This window comes from Ailuropoda melanoleuca, chromosome 3 (assembly GCF_002007445.2).
Source record: "Ailuropoda melanoleuca isolate Jingjing chromosome 3, ASM200744v2, whole genome shotgun sequence".
NCBI classification, from domain to species: Eukaryota; Metazoa; Chordata; class Mammalia; order Carnivora; family Ursidae; genus Ailuropoda; species Ailuropoda melanoleuca.
In genome coordinates, this window is record NC_048220.1 from 119,542,446 (window position 1) to 119,566,649 (window position 24,204).

At 42.8% G+C, this 24,204-nt stretch overlaps 1 protein-coding gene across 1 annotated transcript in view; it reads right to left on the reverse strand.

The window, feature by feature from the left end:
• Window positions 1–922: 922 nt before the first annotated feature.
• SKP2 (S-phase kinase associated protein 2) overlaps window positions 923–24,204 on the reverse strand; it is a 33,641-nt gene continuing 10,359 nt past the window's right edge. Inside the window, exons 3-10 of the mRNA XM_002923371.4 lie at window positions 20,723–20,834; window positions 18,296–18,439; window positions 16,622–16,756; window positions 15,003–15,101; window positions 13,704–13,834; window positions 7,721–7,772; window positions 7,439–7,546; window positions 923–2,823 (exon numbers count right to left, since the gene is read on the reverse strand). Coding sequence (XP_002923417.2) covers window positions 2,610–2,823; window positions 7,439–7,546; window positions 7,721–7,772; window positions 13,704–13,834; window positions 15,003–15,101; window positions 16,622–16,756; window positions 18,296–18,439; window positions 20,723–20,834 — 995 coding nt within the window. The 3' untranslated portion in view covers window positions 923–2,609. The remainder of the gene's footprint in view (window positions 2,824–7,438; window positions 7,547–7,720; window positions 7,773–13,703; window positions 13,835–15,002; window positions 15,102–16,621; window positions 16,757–18,295; window positions 18,440–20,722; window positions 20,835–24,204) is intronic.

A 24,204-nucleotide genomic window follows, 5' to 3' on the forward strand; every position in this document is an offset into this window, starting at 1 on the left:
ATAAACAGAAGAAAAAAAGCCAGGGGGAGGGGAGCCCAAAGGTTAAGGGACTTAGGAGAGGGTCGAGCAAATGCATGGGACTTCTGGAGCCTCGTCAAAACAAACCCGTGGAAGGGGAGCACTTGAGACTGACTAGGGAATTTTCAACAGCGTCTTGATATTTAATGTTTCAGAATTAATTCAGGAGACTCTCAGATGTATATGCCAAAATACTTATAAACTCCACTTCAAAGCAATTTGAGTGGGTGGGGGTGTGAGGGAGCGGTTGTGACGATGGATAAAATGAGACAGGCCGTAAGTTAATGACAAAAGTGAATGATGAGGTTCATGACAGTCTCTAATTTTTGCAGGTAATTGACATTTTTCATAATTAAAGAAGAAAGCATAAAAGTGATAACAGCATAACAAAAAGCAGCAAAAAAAAAAAAGGGGGGGGGGATGTTGAGTAAGAATCCCCATTCTACCATTTGAATGGATGGGTCAAAGGGAATGGAATTCCCAAGACCTCTTAGGGAGACAGTGCACCAAACAGTTTCCTAACAAGAGTAAAATATACAGCGTAAGCTGGTCCAGTCTATATTTAAAAAGTGATACTAGCTGCTTTGAGAATCACATTAATCACCTGAATTCCAAATGTTTTATAAATATTACTATTTTAGAAGCACTTTAAAGATAAGAATAAGCCTGTACTTAGCACTTTCTCGGAAAGCATTACACACTATCATTTTAATTTGACAGAAAGCATAAGAAGTGGATGGAACAAAGCGGACCATTTTAGGGCTAGTTTTGCAGGTCTTTAACTAGAGGGCTGGGACCAAGGACACACCATACCAAAGGCACACCGTACAGTGCTTTCTATTTTTAACCATAGTGCTTAAGGAAAAAAGAAAAAGAACAAAGGAATACAACTTAGTGGAACAACTCGTTTTTATAAAAATGTGTTTTATTTTAAAACAGGTCTATAAAAGTAGAAATCACATACAAAAATACAGATTACTCTGACATGTTAGCAAAATAGCTTATGGCTGGACTTGAGTTTGGAAGTACTGTATGTTTGAGGGCATCTGGAAATCACAGTCCAAATGGATCCTATCATCAGCCCTTGTCACTAATCTGTAAACAATAATTTCATGTAGTATATTTAGCACTTTTTAACTAGTACAAAATCAAAACAATCATTTCCCGTATAATGCCACTTTAAAATGTTCTTCCTTAGGTCTGAGCTGATAAGGGCACTTCATATCGTTGCTTCTAACATTTGAAAAGTCTGATTTAAAAACAATTAATGTGAACAGAAATAACAGGTTTTAGCTCTTTTTGTTCCATTTTGAACATATGGGAAGGTCATCAATTTAAAGAAATTAGTGTTTTGTTTTTTTAAGTAGAATGTAATCCTTTTTCTTCTAGACACCATTAAAAAAAAAATCACTGCTGCTATCAAAAGATTCCACACCTGAGTCTTAACTTTATAAGTTTCAAGTTGTCTTACTGCTTTGAAACTGCATGGAACCCACACCTACTCCGAGGTTGCATTTGTGAGTGAATGAACATGTAGTTCTTGGGGAACTCGAGGTCTAGTAACTTTAGAAAACAATGACTTTCAAACAATCATTGTGGGAGACAATTTTTTTTAAGAAGGCAATTAAAAATACTTGATTCTAGAATAATATAAAAATAAATTTAAGAACCTTGGCTATAAAGGAAAATGGCAGGCAACTTCAGTTTGGCGTTCCATCCAACATTTCAAGAATAAAGACTGGCTACTGCCACCTTTCTAAAACAAAGCAAGTCATCTTAAAAGCTAAAGAACTCACATTAACATCACTTGATCAGAAAGTTAGAAGACCACAATTATATTTCCTCAGCTAATTCAGAATTCTGGGAACACAGGGCATGAAGGAAACTTCACGAAGGTGCATTAGAGGATACTTCAGATTAACCCGTCATAGAAAACTGCCTCTTGAGCCTTCAAATTCTGTACCAATTCTTTACCACTGATTGGTTAGTTGTTTTTCATTTAGATTTCCAGGTGAATTGCCCAAGGCTTTGTTTCCATGAGCCTAATTTCAAATCTAAAGGCAAAGTTAAAATGCCTATTTTTCGATCTCCGGAAGAGATTGCCACAAATGCTACTATCCTATGATTCTCCTTTTGTTCCGTTCACAATACAAATACTTCTACCAATCTCTGTCTTACAAAGCAATACTGCGAAATTAAATAGAAGAAAGCTACCATATAGATCGTGAAAATGATTTGCTGGTGGTGAATCTTACGCTTGATTCTAAATAGACTGAATAAGAAGGACACTTGAAAGAGGTGGCTCAAATCTTGCTGTTTAAGGTATCCTGAAATTACAGGCTCTCCTAAAATTCCAAAAGGCCTTAAACTTAGGCTTTTAAGTGCACAGAAGCAGTGACCGAAGCTTTCCTGGTTATTTAGAAAAAGCAAAACTTTATAGTTTTCGCTCTCAAACGGTTGTCTGATATACTTGCAGAAGGAAGGCAAAGGGAAAACCAAGCATAAAAACAGCCAAGTGCTCCAGCAAGCGGGCTACCTGCCTATTTCCCTGTTCCAAAGAAAAGTGGGGACAGCATCCTGCAATAAACACTTCATAGACAACTGGGCTTCTGTAGTGTCAGCCGGCATCGGATGCCCCATATCTCCTGGGGTTTTTTGTTGCCAGTGGTCGGCCTGGCGATGGTGGTGAAATGGGAACTATTAATCTGTAGATGAGGAAGGGCTTCTTTTAACAGTTGAAGGGTACCGTCTGGCACGATTCCAAAAACTTGTAGTGTTTTTAGGGTGGGAATTTCTCCAAGTTCACTGGAAAAGGAAGAGAGACCTTTCAGAGTAGCAGTCCATGGTGACTGATCCCCTAGAGTTCCATGACCCAATTTTTGCCACTTGTATCATAGTCCATAAAACGCAAACTGAAAACATAATTTGCCATCAATGATCTGAGGAAAGAGCAAGGGTGAATCGAAGCGAAAGCACAGGCTACGGCTCGGACAATATGGCCTGAGGACCCATGCAGGCGCGTTTTGCTAAATGTTTTCTCACAACCTGAATACCCCAAGGTTTATTTAAAATCCAACCATAGTTGCTTCCTTTCTCCATTCTTGATTTAAATTGAGAGGAGTTACCGTATGGTGTGAAGCTAGAAGCTGGTGATGGTAAAGAATCACCACAGGTTACACGTAGTTTCAAAGTATGGACTTGACCTTATTTGAACTAGTCTCCTCCTCTCAAAAGAACAACACCAGAAGTTAAGGTAACTTCTCAGTAAGTCCATTACCTGTGACAAAACCTAACAGCGACGTCACTAAGGTACTTTAGCCAGGGCTATGCAGTTGGGTGCAGGTGGAGAAAAGGAGTAACTGGTCACACCTTTTCTACGAGAGGCAAAAGCCATCTAACTTCTCTACATAGCACTTTTTTTTTTTTTGGGTCACATCTATGCCAATCCTCTTCTCAGCTATTTCCCATTAAGTGAAATACAGTTCTGTCAACAGTGACATTCTGGTCCACGAGAAAGGGAGACTGTTTCCCCAAAGTAAATACTTCTAGGTAATGATTCTTTCTTCTTAACTCAGATGTATGTGCTAGAAATTCATCTCTCTGATCTGTATTTGCTCCAGGTTGGGACACACGGTACAAAGTCTTAGGAAAGGGAATATTTAGTTTGGAATATCAACAAAATCCCACTGCAGATCAATGAACACATCAATGACCTAGCGTTAGAAGCATCCTTTATATTTTCATGTTGCCGATAACTGCTAAAAAAACCACTTTCCTCATAGCAATTATCACCTGGTCGCCAATCTTTCTTCCTTCCAGCCTATTCTATATGTCAATGTCCAAGGCATCTTCCTAAAGCCTAGCTCAGGTTATGTCACCCCTCCACCCCCTTCACCCTCCAAGCCTTTGATGCTGCCCTCTTGTTTACGGAACTCAAACTGTTTCACTGGCCTTAGGACTTTCCACATTCAACCCACTCGCCCAGTCACCCTACTACCCCTAAATGAATTTATCCTACTTTCAACAAGTGTATTAAACACCACAGATGTTTAATACATGTTAGATGAATAAAGATGAAGGGTAATTTAGAAAATAAAAGTACTAAGTAAGATAAATATGCTTGGTGTTCATAAAAGGACAGTAAGATCTGGGGATTACAACAGACAAAAAAGACAATAAGGAATAACAAAGTACTATTCTTCTTAAGGTAAACTAACCTCTGGAATAGACACAGGAGTGCAAAGAAAGGTCGCAGCACAGAGACGCTTACACTCAACATCACTTACGATGACAGCAATTCTGCCCCAACCTTAAATCCCTCTTATGTGAAATCTGAGTATTTGAGAATGAGAATTTGTAATGAGAATTTGGGTGCTGGGATATCCGAATTAGCCAAACTGTTAAGTCATTCTATAGTGGACAGTACGTGGGAGGAAAGGATGTATAGCAGATGGCAGAAGAAATGTTCCTGCAACAGCGTTGAGAAGGAACCTTGGTGGGAGGAAGGAAATGGCAGCAGACTCTCAGAAGACACTCAGGTGTCCTAGGTGAGAAAGGAGTGAGCTGCACACCATGGGATGGTGGGTGATCCAGGCTGAAAAGCCAGAAAGTCTTTCACAATTTTAAGGAGACCGAAAATAAAACAAAACAAAACAACAGTGAACGCCCCTTAGTACATGTGTCATCTTGGAACAAATTTATAAGCATCTATCTTTAGACTGAAAAGCAACCAAAGGACAGTAAACTGCAATGAATAAACAGTTGAAGTGCCATTGTTTCCAATTTAAGAAATATAAAAGGATATTGTCTTGTGTATCTTTGGTTCATCCCAGTAAACGAAAGATATTTATAGACCCTTTCACAGGTTCACACCTTACCTGAATGACACAATCCTGTTTTCCTTATAAAATCTAGTAAACCCCTAACTACAAATTCTCCTACCACAGACTTTTTATTTAGTTTCTCCTAATCTCAGATCAGTTTACTATCTCCAACGTGGCTTTCTTACTTGAACAAGAGATACGGAATAATCAGAAGAAAGTTTGGACATAGGGGATAAGACAACTTCAGGCCGAAGGGAATAGATACAATGTGGACATAACCCGTAGAAGAAAAACCTACGATTTCCCAAGCATTCTAAAGCACTAGTATTACAGAAGAAAGTCACTCAAATTTTATTTTCCCACTTCTAAGAAATAAAAATTCTTTAGCATAAATGGCTTTCTCAAAATTATTATTGAGGATCCATAGAAGTCTTACTATGAATTTCGAGTACATCAGCTGCCAGAATGAAATTAGAGAAAATAACACTTTATCTTAAGAAACTTCTAATGATAGGGTACCGGCAAACTCATTTTAATGGATTCATAAGGTTTAACCAGTGTACTATTTACATAATGCCTGAAGAAACACACTCTTTTACCTTCAAGTAAAAGGAGAGCATCTTTTTTCTCTCTGTTCTCATTCTTTTTTGGTCGTCTGATTTGTATCTAAACTCCTGATGTCCATTTCTCTTATTTCAAGATAAGGTTGAGACAAGTCACAACAAGGCAGTGAGCGTTCAAACGTAGGTCCGTGACTTGAGGTCTGCGCCCTTAACCACCCATTCACTCTGCCTGCAGGTAGGACCCCGCAAGTGTTATTATTCTATTGGACGAAAATACTAAACTGAGAGCTCACAGCCGTCCCTTAGCTTCTGCTCAAGAAAAAGCATTGGGGATTACCTGCTTAGCTTCTTTCTCAGGAGAGAAAGAACAGAAGTGAGATTGGGTAAGATTCTCTTGAGAAAAGCAACCAAAAAGACTGATCACTGTCGTCCCCAGGGGATGCACAGGCAATGACGCCAAAGCCCAGATGGCTAGGACAGGAGAGACAGGTGACAGAGATGCTCTCTGGGTGGACGCTAGAGGCCCCTAGGAGTTCTGGATACTAGAGGGCACAAGATTTTAATACGGGTTCCATATAGAGGAGCTCACGCCCTACCGTCTAAGAGCCACGGAAGTGAAGACCATCCCTTTTAGGCAGTGCTTTTTCAAACGAGAAACTGGCTGAGACCCTGAGCCCCAAGATTAATTAAAGTGATTAATTAAAAATGTAATTACTGGATTCTATAATTCTACTAGTTAACCCTATATAGCTGATGTATCTGATTTATTAATTCTTGAGACTAACTTAGAAGATCCAAACCAATCGTTCGAGGACTACATAAATTCTTTGTTCAAATTCACTACCTTCTTTGGTAGGAATCAGAAGCTAAATTACTTCCTTCGGACAGCGAGCTACATGAGGCCACAGCCTCAGTCAAGGCATACTGGCTGGAATAAGCAGGGCGCCCGGCCAAATTCAAGATATTGACTTCTTGTGGTTTTCAATAAAACTGCTATACGTTTACACCTACACGAGAAGGATTTTCTGGCCCTTTGCGGATAGAAGAAAGGAAACTTTAAAAATAAACTGACAATGTTACTCCTAGGATGACGTGGGAATAGCACCTTCTAAAAGACAGACAGACCAGACTCCTTTTTGCACTCCCTTGATTTTGTGGAAGGTGCTGAGCAGGTGCAAAATGAACCCTCATAACAGCTACTGGATTAGCTACGGACTATTTTCATCTGCCCAGAAAACCTAGGGTGCGGACCTAGCTCAGCCATTAACTTTCTTTACAGCTTCAGCTTACATCACTTAACTCTCTTGGATGTCAGTCTCCCCCATTCCAAGATAGCACCGGACTCATGACATCTACCGTTTACATGGTGCCATTCTTCCCATTCTTTGACCACCGTCCAGGATAGACATCACTAGAAGATTACAGAATTTTCATCTCAGCCCAGAGGGAGCCTTTCAGAATAACTGGAGTTGATTTGAAAAATGTGGGGGAGCAGGGAAGAAAGTCCCCATTAGGTCTGCCTCCCCAGTTATATTCTGAGCTCCCTGGAGGTAAAAACACGGTCTTCTCATTTTGCAAGGCTTCCAGATACCAGAGTGTGGCATTCTAATATTTAAACCTGTTTCTAGCTAAATAATAAATGTTTAGTAAATTATCCCGGTCAACTTTCCAAGATATTTTTAAGCAAAAAATTTTGCCTTGATTTTTCTGTTTTGTGGCACTTCCCTAACCTCCTTGTGGTACACCAGTGATGATGTTCAAGTTTTTTTTAATTTAAATTCAACTAGCCAACATATAGTACATCACCAGTTTCAGATGTAGTGTCCATTAATTTATCAGTTGCGTATAACACCCAGTGCTCATCACATCACGTGCCCTCTCAATGCCCGTCACCCAGTTACCCCATCCTCCACCCGCCTCCCCTCCAGATGTGCCAGTTTTAAGCATCTGCTATTAATAACAGCAGATATTAGTACCAAGTGGCATCTCTTTTGTTCCCTGTCTTCTCCTACTTTTAGAAAATGAAAGACTTACAGTAAAGTTTCAGGTATTATATCATAGCACCGACTGAGTGAGAGATGTTGGAGGTAGCTGAGCTGGTAAAATTCCGGAAAGCAGTCATTCTTCAGCATGACGCTATCGCTGGAACAGAGCAGAAGAGCAGATTCAAAACCTATGCATCAGTCCAGATGGAGAAAACAGAAATAACAGGCCGCTTGGTTCCTTCAATTCAACATGTTAAGATCCTTTCCTCCTTCAATGAGCAGTCGTGATTTTTCAATGTTTGTTTTAAAATAAATAAACGAAAAAAAATACCTTAAGTCTAGGTGGACAAGATTGGGGCATCTTCCAACTAAGGTTGAGACATCTAGGGAAGAAAATGATGGTCACTGTTAAATGAGGAACAAGGCAACTGTCAACAGCTGTCAATGCTACCGTTAAACTTTGCGCTAGAAGCTTGGAACAATGAATGCAATTAGAGTCACACTCTCAGAAATAAAACACAAAATCATCATCTTGGCATATAAGATTCTGAACCTAGAAAATCCAAGAGAATCAACTGGAAATAGTAAGAAAACTACGTAATTTGGTAAGTTAATAACAACCCATAGCTTATCTATGTATCTGCAATACCTACGTGGGGGAAAAAAGAAAAAAAAACCCCACTCACTAGCAAAACGCAAAACCAAACACCATCATCTATAAACAAATAACGTATTATAAAGGTGGCACTTAAAATTAGTGGGGGAAATCATAGGTTATTTTTAAAAATGATATTGCTACTACAAGCAGGAAAAAACTTATTTCTCCAACTCAATATTTCCAAATAAATTCCACATATATTAAAAAGTCCTAAAATGCAAAAATGTAGGGTAATTATTCATTGGATCTTGGGATAAGTAAGGATTTTCTAAACACAAAAGAAAACATAAAGGAAACGCTGATAATTTACTACGTAAGAATTTTAAGTCTACCATGTTAAAGAAAAACAAACACAAAATTAAAGAAGTATCAGAAAACTGGGAATGTTTCCAACATACATTAAACAGAGAGTTAATGGTCTTATATGAAGAGTAAAGAAAGATAAACATAGAAAACAGGCAAATAATATGAAGCAATACCTGGCCAGAGAGAAAAATGGAGCAAGAGAGGAAAAATAAAATTAACATATTGCTTTTCAGCTATCAAATGAAAAAAAATTCTATCATAATATCCAGACTTGACGAAATATAATAAAGCAGGTCCCATGTATATTACAAGTGGATATTTAATTTTATGCAGCCTTTCAGGGGAGCAAACTGATTTTTTGGTGTGGCCGGGCATTATACACTTGGTTCTTTGGCTCAGTAATTCTACTTTTAGAACAACGATGAGGTGTGCATGAAAATATTCATTTTAGCAATACTTATAATAGCCCCTTCCCCAATTATTTTAATTTGTTAACCTCCATCCATTCTGTGGAATGCAATGCCAATGGCGGTTACTCAAAAGCTTTTAAATAACATTTCATGACATTAAAAAATATTCAAGCTATATTGTATAGTGAAAACAAAACAAAATACATACAACGCACTACAATCTCACTTCAGTAAAAACACACTCAAAAACTCATACTTATACACAAACTCACAGAGGGAAAAAGGTTCATGGGGTTGGGGTTACAGTAAGGCTGGAAGGAAGTACACCCGAGAGTGGTAGGATTACAGGTAACTTCAGAATTGGGAAGGGAGTCACATGTGCTACTTTGCAATCAGAAAATGAATCAATAGGGGCACCTGGGTAGTTCAACTGGTTAAGTGTCCGACCTGTGATTCTGGCTCAGGTCAGGATCTCAGGGTCTTGAGATCGAGCCCCACCCCCATCAAGTTCTGCTCTGGATGTGGAACCTGCTTAGGATTCTGCCCCCTCTCCCCACTGCTCTCTTTAAAAAAAAAAAAAAAAAAAAGGAAGAAAGAAAGAGAGAAAATGAATCAAAACATGTTATTTATTTTTAAAAATAAACAAGCTTCATTCACGGTTGGGGTTTTTTTCTTCCCACAGTTCTGTCTTCAGCCCCTTCCCCTCCTCTGAATCCTAGAACTGCATTCTATTTTTATTTTTATTTTACTTATTTTAAAGATTTTATTTACTTATTTGACACAGAGAGAGACGGCCAGCGAGAGAGGGAACACAGCAGGGGAGTGGGAGAGGAAGAAGCAGGCTCCCAGCAGAGGAGCCTGATGTGGGGCTCGATCCCAGAACAACGGGATCACGCCCTGAGCCGAAAGGCAGACGCTTAACGACTGAGCCACCCAGGCACCCCTAGAGCTGCATTTTAAACTCTCAACATACCCACTGTGATGTGGGACAGGCACTCAAATTCATGCCTAAAAGCAAATACTTCATTTCTCCTCTAAATGTGGTCCTTCCCTAAAGTCTTCCCTGTCTCTGAGAAAGTGCTAACATCACCGATCCAGCTGCTTAGGCCGAAACCCTGGGAGGCACACCCAACTGTTCTCTCACATCCCACATCCAGCCTGTTGGCTTCTGAATGTCTGATCATTTCTTGCCACGTCCCACGTCATCCCCCGAGTCTCTTATAGCCTTGTCTCAACACAGCACTAGAAGACGACCTTTACAGGGGAGTCAGATCCTATCATTTCCTGCTTAAAATGCTACCGCGGCTTCCCATCTCACTCAGAGAAAATCCGAACAAACCTTCTGCCTTGGCTTAGAGAACCCTGGGCTATCTTACCTCCTATCACTGTGCTCCTTGCTCCCTCTCACACCGGTTCCCCTATCAAGGCCTCTGCACTTGCTGTCCCAGTTCCAGAATGTTCTTTCCTTACTTATCTATACAGCTCATGCCTTCACTCAATCAGGCCTCTGCTCAGGTGTCACTTCCAGGGAGAGGCCTTTTCTTTGGCCGAAACCATCTGAAAACAGCCCCCCCCCCACCAATACTCTGCCTGGTCACTCTGCTCCATTTTTCCTCCCTGCTTTTACCTCCTCTCATCACATTTAGTTATTTGTGGGTTGTCTGGCTCCCCTGCCAGAACGTACACTGCACAGCGGTGACTTCATCGGTTTTGCTCAAGGCCACAGCTCCCAAGTCGGGAACAGGGCTTTGTGCATCATAGGTGCTCAATAAACATTGGTTTAATGAGTGACTAAAAAATGAAGAAGTGCACAGGACAATCTTGAGCGACCCATCACGGAGACAGCCCACCAGCCAGCCCCCAAATCCCCAATTAGATCCAATCCCATTTTGATGCCACCGGGGGGGTAGAACTGGCTAGTGTCCAGCCCTCATTTAAGCCCTGGCGTCTCTCAGCAGAAAGGGTTAGTAAACAGCAGTCACTACTAAGATGCTCTCTACACACTGTCCCCTTCATTTCGCCTTGAGCTGGAGGAGATCCACCTGAGCCAGAAGGCATCTTAAACCCCCAAATCTAACCTGTTATTTTAAGGAGAGAGGTGATTTCATCTAGAGAAATCAAGGTCAAATCCATGACCCTGGGTGCTTCCCTACCGCCCCATGGGGGTGGCAAAAATAACAGCCACGATCACCACACGCTCACTAGGGTTAACACGCATCATGAGATTAACCCACTTCCTTCTCACTACGACTCTAAGAGATGGCTTCCACTGCTATCTCCGTTTTACTGACGAGGAAACTGAGGAACAGGGATGTTTAGCAACTTGCTCAAGACTACTCAGGAAACGGCAGAGCAGGAACTTGACCCCGGGCCGACCGGTACCAGTCTAGGAGCTAAACGGACATTCATATTATCTTCTAAATAGTGGAGTAGTGGGGGCCACTGTTAAGACATTGAAACATCTCTGATTCCCACTGCATAACTCAGAACACACACACTTCAACTTAAACTCGGGATCTTTGACCTTGCCCTGAATGTGTCTAACAAGCAAGATTTTATTACGTATTATTCTTGCCAGAGTTTGGTAAACAAGCTCTCTATTCTTTTCTGGAGGAACAAAGAGAAGAGTTTAAAGCCAAACTTGGACAGATTAACAGCAGCTTGCCTACAGCAGAGTTTCTCAACCTCGCACCCAGAACCTTGTTTCGTTCAGAAAACTCTCAATAAAGAAACGGGAAATTCAGATAAGGAAATGTCAATGAGGCATTGGGGATGAACAGGGAAGAACCGGTGGTGGGATTCAATGTGAAGAGGCTGCTTGCTGGGGGGAGTTTAAAATCTATGGAAGGCAATTTGGCAAGAATGACCCAAAGCTTAAGAACAGAGCCTAATCCTTGACTCAGCAATCCCACTCTTAAGAATCCATCCTTAGAAATGCACACCAAGATTTGTCTCTGTCCATGACAAGGTTGCTTATAAAAGGAAAAAACTGGAAAGGCTCTAAAAGTCCATTACAAGGAGATCAAGTATAGAAATTATTATTGAATTGATACAAATTATTCCATATCTGTTTTTTTTTTAAATTACTTATATTTTTATTTAGTTAAATTCCTCAAAGTGTTTAATACTTTAAAAAATTTAGGGGCGCCTGGGTGGTGCAGTCAGTTAAATGTCCGACTCTTGGTTTTGGCTCAGGTCATGATCGATGGAACCCCATGTTGGACTCAGGTCTTGAGATGGAACCCCATGTTGGACTCCCTGTTCAGTGTGGAGTCTGCTTGAGATTCTTTTTTTTTTCCCATTTTAAATAACTTCTATTTGCATAATCTCTTGTTACCTCCTGATATTTTTTTCTTTAATTTAAATTCAATTAATCAACATATAATGTATTATTTGTTTTAGGGGTACAGGTCTGTAATTCATTAGTATTATATAATACCCAGTGCTCATTACAATACATACCCTCCCCAGTGCCCATCACCCAGTTACCCCATCTCCCCACCCACTTCCCCTCCAGCAACCCTCAGTTTGTTTCCTATGATTACAAGTCTCTTACAGTTTGTCTCCTTCTCCGGTTTCGTCTTGTTTCATTTTTTCCTCTCTTCCCCTATGATCCTCTGTGTTGTTTCTTAAATTCCACATATCAGTGAGATCATATGATAATTGTCTTTCTCTGATTGACTTATTTTGCTTAGCATTAATACCCTCCAGTTCCATTCACATCACTGCAAATGGCAAGATTTCTTTTTTTTTTTTTTGGTGGCTGCTATTTCAGATCTATTTGACAGAATACATAGCCAATGCAAATGATGTGGTGTAGCTCCTAAAAATGGAATTATCTGGGCGGGGCGGGGTGGGGGAAGCATACTACAAAGTATTTCACACACTACATCCCACTTTAAAAAACACTTTTATGCAGGAAAAAGCCCAGCAAGAGCTTAGTGAGATTACTGATGATTTGTTTTTCTTGGTGGTTTTTTCATATTTTATATATTTTTGAGAATGACTATATAATACTGTCATCAGATTAATTAGACAATTAAAGCATAACTGGGAGCTCCTGGGTGGCTCAGCCGGTTAAGCGTCTGCCTTCAGCTCAGGTCATGATCCCAGCATCCTGGGATTGAGCGCCCGCGTCAGGCTCCCTGCTCAGCAGGGAGTCTGCTTCTCCCTCTGCCTCCTGCTTGTGCTCTCTCTCTCTCTCTCAAATAAATTTTTAAAAAATCTTTAAAAAAATAAAATAAGAAAATAAACAAAGCTAAGTGAACGCTGAAGCTTATAAAGACTGTTAACGTTCACACATTGCCCCTGACTTCAAATGCCTGCATTCCAACTAAACAACTTCACGGTCCTCTTAGATTGAATTAAGAAGAGCTGTAAATATGAACTTGTAAACAGAGTTTATAACGGGTTTTCAATCGTGGCACTACTGACATTTCAGATCAGATTATCCTTCTGCGCTACTCTGCTGTCCTGGGCACTCGTTTACGAGAAGTTCCGGCATCTGCCCACTAGCGGCCAGGACCACCCCCGCGGCTGCAGTCAGCAGAAATGTCTCCAGACCTCCCCAAGTGCCCCCCTGTGGGCAAACTGCCCCTGGTTGAGAACCACCGCTTAATACGGATCAAACACAGCATTCATCTAATTTCTCTTGCAGGTCTTTCCTACTAATGTAGCGGACTGAACAAGTTCTGCTTAAAAACAAATTGGTTTCAAGTATAAAGGTTTCCACTTCGAGATTCTGGATTCCAATCTCGATGCTACCCACCAGCTGTTTGTCTTTACCTACCCTTTCCCATCAGCTGTCACCTCATCTGAAAAATGGGACTGAGAACAGGGGCGCTGCATTAAAGGTGACCAACAATGCAGGACAGCACTTGGGAGCTCTTCAGGAAATCACACTCACTACTGCTGTGGTTGCCGAGAAGGGAGGGGCTTACCTGATCTCTGCAGGTTCTTTCGATAGCCGCTGAGGTTCAGCTGGGTGATCGTCTCGGACACATGCGCGACAGCCACCTGCACGTGCTTCTCGGTGAAGTCATAGCACCAGGACAGGTTCAGCTCATCCAATCTGCACACCAGAGGAGAAAGAAGGAAAGCATGAAACCAGGACACAGGAATGGGCTCTTGGTAGCACGGACTCAAAGCTGCAAAGAAAACACAAAGCCACAGACTCCTTACCATTTCATGTGTAGAAACTCTGCTTCTTGAAGCAGCTCCCTCTGCTCAGTTGAAACTGCCCTCTCCCCTCCTGACACACCCCCCTGCCCTGGTTTGCCCCCAGAAAGTCGCCAGGGGATCTGAGCCCAAGTCTTAGTGAGTGATGCCCCCTTCTGGAAATGGAGGGAACACTCTCTCCTCCTCCTGGTGACTCAACCCTCATTAAAGGACTAGATGGCGCAGTTCTAGCCTCTTTTTTCTCTCAACCACCCAGGCTGTCAGCAAACAACCACAGAGACTGAACAATCACTCGAGAGGCTTTAAAAATTTGAGGGACTATACCCAATAAAGAGACATGAATGTTGCAAAAGGTCTCTTCATCTTATCTGACTTCTGATGACTGAGCAAATGAATTCAAAGACAATATCCAATTATTAAGCCACACACCCCATTCCTGACATTGCTGAATAAATGTAGGGTCATATATTTTTACCTCACGGATAACACTCTTATCCAAAGGCAATCTACTTTCAGCAATCATTAAAGAGACATAGGTACAATGCTATAGCAGAAAGATCAAGGGATATTAAAAAGGACACACACACACACACACAGTATTCTGTGAGCCACGTCCTCCTCTTACTTAGTAATATCTGTATCTGTAGCCTTATTTATATGCTAACATTATTACATGAGATAAGGATGTTTTTAATGGAGTCACCCAAATTTATTATATGTGCATTAGTTAGGTACAGATACTACAGGGAAAAAGCCTGACTGTATAGTCAGGTATGAACAGATTAATTTCAACCATACTATTGATAAACACATTACTAAATTTTCCTTATTTAAATAGTAAAAAAAAAGGGGGGGGGATTACTACACAAGTGTCCTCTTCAAACCTAACCAATTTGGCTCTGCAGTTTGAACAGAAAGGTTAGAGGGTGAAGGATGCTGCGTATCCTCAAGAGCTCAGAGTTAGGAATAGCTCAAGGAATAGATCCAATTCCTCGCTCGTGTGGGGGATAATTGTGTATTTGCAAAAACAGTTCTATAATCAAGTCTCAAATCTTTCCTACCTGGAACAGCTGCTCAGCAAGGTCTTCAGGGCAGATTCGGAGAATCCAGAACACCCAGAAAGATTCAGTCGCACTAAATTTGAGTTTTGTGCAAGATTACTGGAAAAAGAGAAAAATGTCAGAGGAATAACCAATGAGACACTGTTACTCAATTAATAAGCATTCTGAGGAAAGCAGGCTAGAGAAGTCAGTAGTTAAGCATGTAGGCCTTTGAGCCAGAAGTGAGTTTCAGTTCATGTCTCCCTCTCTGTAGGACACTAACCAGGATGCTTTGCCTCAGTTTACTCATCTGTGAAATGGCAAAAACAGTACCTTCTTGGTACGGTTGCTAAGATTAAATTATATAATATGATAAAGGCTCAGCACAATGCCTGGCACAAAGTAAGCACACAAGAAACACCAAGCAATGTAGTTTCTAAATTAAAAAAACAAAAACAAAACAAAACAAAAAAACCCCAGTGCTTGAATAAACATTATTTCTATTTCACCCATAATTAGAATGAGCTTGTAGGCACACTTCTGCTTGTTGAGTCCACAGGCTCTTCCAATTAAACATCTCTCAAATTTGCCCTCTCTACATTCCCAAATGCCTGTGTTAGTGGAACTCCATGGTTAAGAGCGAGAGTTCTGGAATCATACTCCATCATCAAGTTCAAATCTTGGCTCTGCCTCCTACGAACTGTGTGACCTTGGACAAGTTTTTCAGCCTCTCTGTGCCTCAGTTTCCATATCTGTAAAAAGGGAACAATCAGAACTTCTATCTGGGTTGTTGTGAGAATTAATGAGATTACCCTTGAAGAACTTCGTATCTGGCACACAGTAAGTGCTCAATAAACGCTGGTACTTATTAATATGATGATGGTGTTTTTTCACATCAGGTTCATCATTTCTCACCTGAATGAACACAACAGCATCTCAGCTAGTCTAGTTTTTTCCACATCTGGTTAACACTCCAAGGTGCCCAGCAAATTATCTTTCTAAATTTCAACTCGGACATGTTCCTTCCATTCTCAGAGCACGCTTCCCTCTTCGGAGCCCACCACGGAGTCCAGGCTTCCTACAGCATGGCAGAGGCCACGACGAGCTGCTCCTCCCATGCTGGCACCCCCTCACTGCACCCGTGCGCTAGCAGTTCCCACCTTCTGCGGAGTTTAGAAGCACACAGGCAGCTCTACCTGGTCGGCTCCTTCACCTCATCATGTGCACATCTGCAACCTGAGTAACCCTCAATACCCCGCGTAAGAGTCACTTCCTCTACGAAGGCTGCCCTCCCTCAATATAACTAGGTCTCTCTGTGTGATGCCACATACTCATCGATGCATGTAACCCACACACTGCACTGTAATTATGTGTCTCTCCCACGAATGAGGCAGGGACCGTGCCTGTATGCATCATCCTTGTGTGTCTAGAACCTGGCATGAGGCCTGGCACAGAGTTAGCATGCAAACTCGGGCTGCCTGGATGAGTCCTGCAAAGTACTGCAGAAGCTGGGGCACCCCACGGACATTTTCTGAGTCCATCTGGCTATGGACAGAAGGGCACCCCGATTATATTCAGGAAACAAAGGTAACACACATAAAAACAACTGCCTTTGTCACATGCTCCTGACGGCCACTCACTTGACAATGGGATCTGACAGCTGTAGGCCTTCCAGGCTGAGATTCTGCAACTTGGAGCACTGCGACAGAATGCCATGGAGGGTAGACACCTCGATTACGGAGTTGGACAGATCCATGTGCTGCACACGGAAAGGGCTAAACACAGAGGAGGGAAAAGAGAGGCTCCATGAAGGCGGCTCACACAAGTATCTCCACAACAAATCCAACCCCATCCCCTCCCCAGATGAGCAGCCAATCACAAACATGACCCTAAGTACACAAGCAGTAGTTATAGTTTCCGTCTTAAATTGCTACTAGATAACTCCCTCCCCTGATTCATTTTAAAGTTCAGGGGGATTTCAGGGGGCGCCTGGGCGGCTCAGTTGATTAAGAGTCAGGCTTTGCTCAGGTCATGATCCCAGAGTCCTGGGATCGAGGTCCTCGTTGGGCTCCCTGCTCAGCAGCGAGTCTGTTTCTCCCTCTCCCTCCGCCCCTCCCCCCATGCTTTCTCACGTGCACTTGCTCTCTCTCGCAAATAAATAAATAAAATCTTTAAAAATAAATAAAATTCAGGAGGATTTCTGCCAAGTCAAGATGGTGCTGCTGACAGAGTCCCACTTAGGAAATTAATTAGTGGGCATCATGAGAATGAGCTGAATGTGGGTGACAAAGGGATTATGCCTATGAATCTTCCTGGCAAAGGTGAGTGAGTAAATTACTAAAACAGAAAAGACAGTGAAAGAGCAAGCTGTAAACGGCTAATATGTAGATACCTGGAGGAAATGCAGGTGTGGAAGCTTCTAGGTAACTGGGCCTAGAAGTCTGTTTGAAAGAGAGGGCTGAACTAGAGAAGAGGATCTGAAAGTTCCAGCACGACTGTGGGTGTGTAAGACAGCATGTCCAAGGACAGCGTGGGGATCAAGAGAAGGCGACCATGGACAGGGCCCAAAGTAGCAGAGGAAAGCGCACACGTGCAGGAGACACAGAAGGAACAGCCATGGGAGAAGAATAATCACCAGGGGAAGACGGGTGCTGCCATGTGACCGTGGAGGGAAGGGGAAAGTACCAGAGTCGGGATGTAGGTTTTGTCCTTAACTCTGCTATCTTTAGCTTATCTTTCTGTTCAGTATCTAGTTATTCCACTCAAGTTTCAGATGGCTCTAAACCATATGGCAAAACTATCAGTAACAGAGAAGTAGTTTCTCAAAATATTCCACAAAACGAACAAAAAGAGGGCATTCTTGCTCAGGTTGGAAATTTGTCCACCATAGGACTGGATACCCAGAACTACAACATCTAAGAAGACTTCTCACACCTTGTCTTTATCAGAAACGGGCAGTGTGGGAAGAGATAGGCTGCCTTGCGTCTCCGGGTGAGTGTGCGGCGTGGCTCCTGCCTCCTGGACGCACGATGCCCAGCCTCCAGGGACCCCACTTGAGAAGCAAAATGTGCATCCTTGACCCCTGGCAGAGCCTAATAGACACCCCAACTTCAAGGGGAATGGCGTCACTGAAAGCTGCGCTATGTTTCAACACAAAGGCCGCACAGCAAAATATGCAACTTGCACTCAACTGCACAGACTTGTCACAGGCCATAAGGTTGGCTACAGAAAAGGAAAAAAAAAAGGGGGGTTTTGATCTGTTTCCACCTTAAGACTTACAAACAGCCTCTTCTGGGGATTTTTCTTTTTTTTACCTGAAATGTTCAACCAATGGTTGATCCATAAATGATCGTGGGCAGCGGAAGGCAACCACCCCTCGAGACAGCAACCGACCAATCACATCTGGGTGCAGGTTTCTACCTGTGAGGTCTAACGTCTGCCACAGAGACTCGTCAAACCTGGAAAAGAGGGGGGGTCCTTAGTAAGTTGGGGGCACTGGATACTGGAGGGCCCCACCACTGCTACTCAACAAGGAAGCTTTGGCCACTAAATCGCCTTGAAGCAGATTCTAAAGGAAGTTTTGGTTTTGAGCTGACTATACACCTAGCTATGGTATTTTTTAAGACACAACTGAATATTTCTTACTCATATCATGGATAAGCTTCCACCTTCAGCTGTACACACACACACACACACACACACACATTTGTATGTATTTCCTTCAGATGGTTCAATGCTATCATTAGCAATGTAATGATCTGAAACCACAGAATAAAATTTTAGTGTTCAATACAATCTGGTAATTTTAAAAATGATTGCTCCAATCATTTAACTGATTATTGAATAGGTAGGTAGGTTCAGAAGGGCCTCAGTGATCCCACTTGCTGTTTTTGTAAAGCATCCATGAGTTCCCACAATGACCCTAAGTAACATGGAAATACAAAAGGAGGAAAGTTAGCGCTTCAGCTGATCTTTGCAGATGGGCTGGAACTGAGCAGCTTCACTTATATGCAGATTTTTTCCAGTACTGCAAGTGTATTTTTTCTTCCTTATGATTTTCTTAATACCATTTTCTTCCCTCTAGTTTCCTTTATTGTAAAATAAGAATATATAATACATGTAACTTATAAGATATGTGTTAACTGACTGTTCATGCTATGGGTAAGGCTTCCAGTCAACAGTAATCTACTAGTTAAATTTCTGGGGGAGTTAAAAGTCCTATGTGGATTTTTGACTAGGCGGGGGGGAGGGGGTCAGGCCCCCTAACCCCCTAAAATGATGTTTAAGGCTCAACTACACTTTATTAAAGAGATACGACTATCAAATATCTACTAGGAATAAGGAACTGTACAAAGCAGTTCAGGTGTTTTACAATACCCTTTAAGCTTAAAAAAACCATATATGCGTGCAAAGAAATTTATGTATATGTATGAACTAATGTGAAAGGAAAAACATTACTTAGATTTTGGGTAGTGTTTCTAAGGCAAAAATGAAGTACCAAAATGTACTAAACAGTACCGTGAGGGAGCTTTAACAGCCACAGATTAATTCAACTGAACAAAAAGAAGAAAACACGAGATCGAGCACAGAGGGAACATTTTAAATGCCTACTAGAATTGTATTTTTTAATACTGCTTAAAATAAGCAGACCACTGGGTGGGCTCTGAAATAATTCTGTGTAAAGAAATTGTCAGGGTGTTACGTGACCTCTGTTACCAAGAAGGCAGTACTTCATAGATGCCGGCTCCTACTTGTAGGACAACTGAGGTGGAGATGAATAGACTGCACGAAGGATAGCTGGCTGAAAAAGAAAACCACTAGGGGGTCACTTGGAGAGGGATCAGTGCAACTCCACCACCACTCGCTGCAGCTTTCCGGGTGCACCCCCTGCCCCCCGGGGGTCTTCTAAGCCAGGAGCCCACTCCTGGAACTGCCTGCGGTGTCTTACTGCCCACGCAGCCCTGAATGGAGGGGAAGGGGCTCTTGCCATCTCAGTGAGAGCCCTGGATACGTGGAGGGAGACGAGACACAAATGGCCTCCAAGCGCAAAGGATGGCTACTGTTTGGCTGGAGATGACAAGTGGAAAAAAGTTCCAACTCAGAAACAAAGCCTCCCCCCCACCCCGCCCATTCTGGCCTGTTACTGCTTCCAGCGCACCAAGACTTTCCATGTGCAGCTCATGGTGCAAACCTGCAGGTGTGCCCCCAAACCGACAAAGACATCAGTGCCTACTGGCGGCCACGTGCCGCACGCTTCCACGAGCCAATCTTCAGGTTTCATCCTCATCACTGCCCTGTCTGGAACGTACTCTGCTCTCCATTGTATATACGGGGGGGACTGAGGCTCACAAGTGTCAAGTATGTCCCCAGGTCACAGAGTGCTGAGTGGCAGAGACAGGGCTCACACTGAGGTCTAATACCACTCTCCCACCGCACTCACTGCCCGGCCCCCCAGTGTGGGGAGTGGCCAGGCCTTCATGCAGCCCCCCATAGCCCCCTTCTCTCCTAATGCGTCACCTGGTGCAGAGGCAGCATGAATACAGAAAGAAGTTTTCTGAGGTGGGTAAGTTTACACCTCCAGGAGACGCCTCCCTTCCACTGTGAAAGGGAGACACTAATTATTAATAAAAATGCGTTTGTGCTACTACATTTTCCTTAGTTTTTAGTTTCACTAGGCCCAAACGAATAAATAACCCTCCCCTTCTCCCACGCGTATACCAAGAGGGGTGAAAAATACTTACGCTAGGTGATACCACCTCTTACAAACACTAGAGACCTTCAGGAGTTCAGGGAGGCACAGACAGGAAAAGATTCCTAAGAGCAGCTCATCTGGAAGTGAGTCCCATGAAACACCTTTAAGGGAGGGAAAAAACATGTGTTTTCTCATCACCATTCTTTTACCCAATCAAGTCTACTGAGTCTTTTCATGCTTGTCAAGGATACACAATATAGAACTTAAAAGGGGAATTTAACACAAATCGAATTACTCATTCCACGGTGGTTTTCTCTTCACTCATGGTCTCTGTACCCAGCAGTAAGCACTACACTTTCTCAGCAAAGCAGAAAAGACAAAACCAATATCGTTTCTGCCTTCAGCTCCTGCCAGCCAACCTTAGGCAAGGACCATATTAATCGTGGTACAAACCAAGTCCCCAGCCCCTCAGACAGCATCCAACTTCTAAGGTATGATGCCTCTGGTTGCTAAGAAATGCCTTGTTTCTCTCAGAAGTGGATTTGGTGAGTAGTGACCTTATCTAAAAGGCAAATGAAGTTTCCTCCTCCTTTCAGACTTACAGAAAGCACTCAGAAGTCAATTTGCCTATAAGTGCAATACCCAGAGGGCGCTTCCATGCACCTCTCCACTTACTACGGTAACAGGGTAACAGGAAGCATTTTCCAGGGTAACAGGAAGCATTTTCGGTGTTGGGGAGAGAGCAGGAAATGGAGCTTACATTCTGGTGGGAGGAAATAATCACACATAAAAAAAAAAAGTAAATTACATGATATGTAAAAAATTGGATTATTGCCATGCAGAAAAATTAAGCAGGGTAAAGGAGAGGATAGGAAGTACAGGGGCCAGTGTTCAAAAATCTCAACAAAGCGGTCAAGGAAGGCCTTACCGAGACAGTGCTCACCGAGCAAAGGCTTGAACAAAGTGAGGGAGCAGCCCTTTGAGTACCCAGGGTGTGTTCTAGATTCAGGGAACAGCATGTCTGTTTTGAGGAACAGCATGTCTGTTTTGAGGAACAGCAAGGCCAGTGTGGAAGAAGAGCAAGGAGGGGGGTGATAAAGGATGAGGTAGAGAAGTGAGAGGGGCCAGGTCATGCAGGATTTTCTACATCATTATGAGGACTCCGGCTGTGACTCTGAATGTCATGAGGAACCACTAGAGGGTTCTGAGCATAGAAAGTTCTAAAAGGACTGCTTGGGCTGCTGTTAAAAATAAAAAACTGGAGGGGAAAAAAGGTAGATACATTAAGATCAGTTTTGTCTTATAAAAGCAATTTCTAAATAGAATTCTTATGTATGAACATACAGAATAACCAACAAGATCAGGACAACAGGACAGTGGTCCGGAAGGAAATGAGCATGCACCAAAGCAGGCGAGTGCTTAGAGTTCCCAGGCTCCCTCCGCCCCAATCACTCCTGTACACCAAGCCTAGTGCTGTCCTCTCCCCTCCGGGATGCTTCACGTTATGTGTCAACTTGACTGGGTCAAGGGGTGCCCAGAGGTTTAGTTCAACACTATTCTGGGTGTGTCCGTGAGGGGTACCCACATAAGATGAACATTTGAGTCCATCGACTGAGAAATGCAGATTCCCTTCCCCAATGTGAGTGGGTCTCATCCAATCCAAGGCTGATGAGAGCAAAACACTGATGAAGGGAGAACGGGCTTTCTCCCTGCCTTTGAGCCGGACTAGAACTTTAACTATCTGCTCTCCTGGTTCCCAGGCCTGTGGACTGCAAACCTTGGGACTTTTCAGCTTCCATAACTGTGTGGGCCAATTCCTTATAATGAATCTCCCTACGTCTCCTACTTCTTCAGCATCTCTGGAAAACCCTGATTACGAACACACCATCCCTCCCCATCTAAAAGGCCCGTATTCGCTGCACAGGTACACTGTGCCAGGCTCTGCGGAGAACTCGACGGAGAACAGTCTTGAGGAGGGTGATAAACGTAGCATTTGCTGCCTCTGGGTGGTACTCTTGGACAATCTTTCTAAAACAATCATGCCCTTCCCTCAATTAGAACCTTTCAGTGGTGCCCCCCAAATATGTAGCCTGAAGTCCAAACTGCTGGGCATGAAATTCAAAGCCTTCATGTCAGGGCCCCACTCATTTTTCTAGGTTCATTATGCAGAAATACGTTCCAGCCATTTGGACCTACTTGTAATTCTCAGAATGAGTCGTTCTGTGCCACATCTCAATAGCCCTGTACACACTGTGCCGCCCCCGACTGCTATTCATTTAAAATCAAGTTGCTATTAAAGCCCCGATGCCTATGGGAGGGCTTCCCATGACATCCAAGAACAAGTCACTTTTTTTTTAAACCACAATTTTATTATTTACTTACTCACCTGTTTAGCCCCTGCCAGGCCCTGAGTTCTTGAGAACAAAAAAATGATTTTTTTAAAAAAATAATCTTTGTATTTCCAGGAACTAGCACAATGTCTGATACATTTGTCCACGCGTATATTTATCGAACATGTAGTATATGCAGGTGTCTGCTCTACAAAGACGAATAAAGGATGGCTGGCTCGGAGTCTGAGACACAAACAGGAAATTTCAGTCAAGCATCACAATGGGCTGCAACAGGGTTCACGGTGCTGTGCTGTGCAGTGTATGGTGGTAGAGCAGTGATCAGGGAAGCCTTCCTGGAGGAATCTACTGAAAAATGAGGAGCTATGTAGTTGCTCAATGAATGCCTACGCCCCCACGGCTCCAGAGGACAAAATGAATCACCGTAGCCCTGAAACTAGGGGTAAACAGATGAAGGTAGATCATCCCTGCTGACCTTGGACCATGACCTGGGCAGGCACCTGGAGAGGACCCTGCAGCTTTTCAGTGTGGCGGCAGCCCTCCATCACCCCCACAAGGCTCCTCCAAGCTCAGCATGGACAGAGGACGGAGTTTCTCAAATAGGGCTCCTACTCTGCCTCCCAAATTGGAACAAAGTTGATAGACAGGCTTTTCTTAAATTTTCCTTCCATTAATTCTTAACTCCCTGACCTCTGCTGCCTCTTGCCCGTGCAGATCTGATTCTAGCAGCTGATTTGGCAAAAGATGACACACTTAGTTATTTTGCATCTAGAATGGTGAGGCTGCACTATGACCCGACGGCCCATCGGGACACCAGGTGCTTGGCCTCCCCGAGTGTGAGAACTTTGGGAAGCAGAACGGCTTTGATGAGAATGCACCTGTAGTGCCCAAGTCTGTGATGCTTGGGCAAGTTACTTAATCCCTCAGGCTTAGTCTCCTCATCTTCAGGAATGGGAATAAAGGAATTTATTCTGCAAAATCCTTCCTTGTGAAGATTAAATAGTGTAACGGATGAGATCAAGCAGCAGAGTCAAACTTCCTTTCTCCTTCTTGACTCTCTCTCCTGCTCCATTAAATCCACGCCTTTGCCTTCTGTGAGGACCTTTTCTTTCCAACGTTGCTTAGAATTTTCAGCTGCTTGGAAACACACCAGGTTTTAATAGGGTTTGGACAAGGGCTCCAT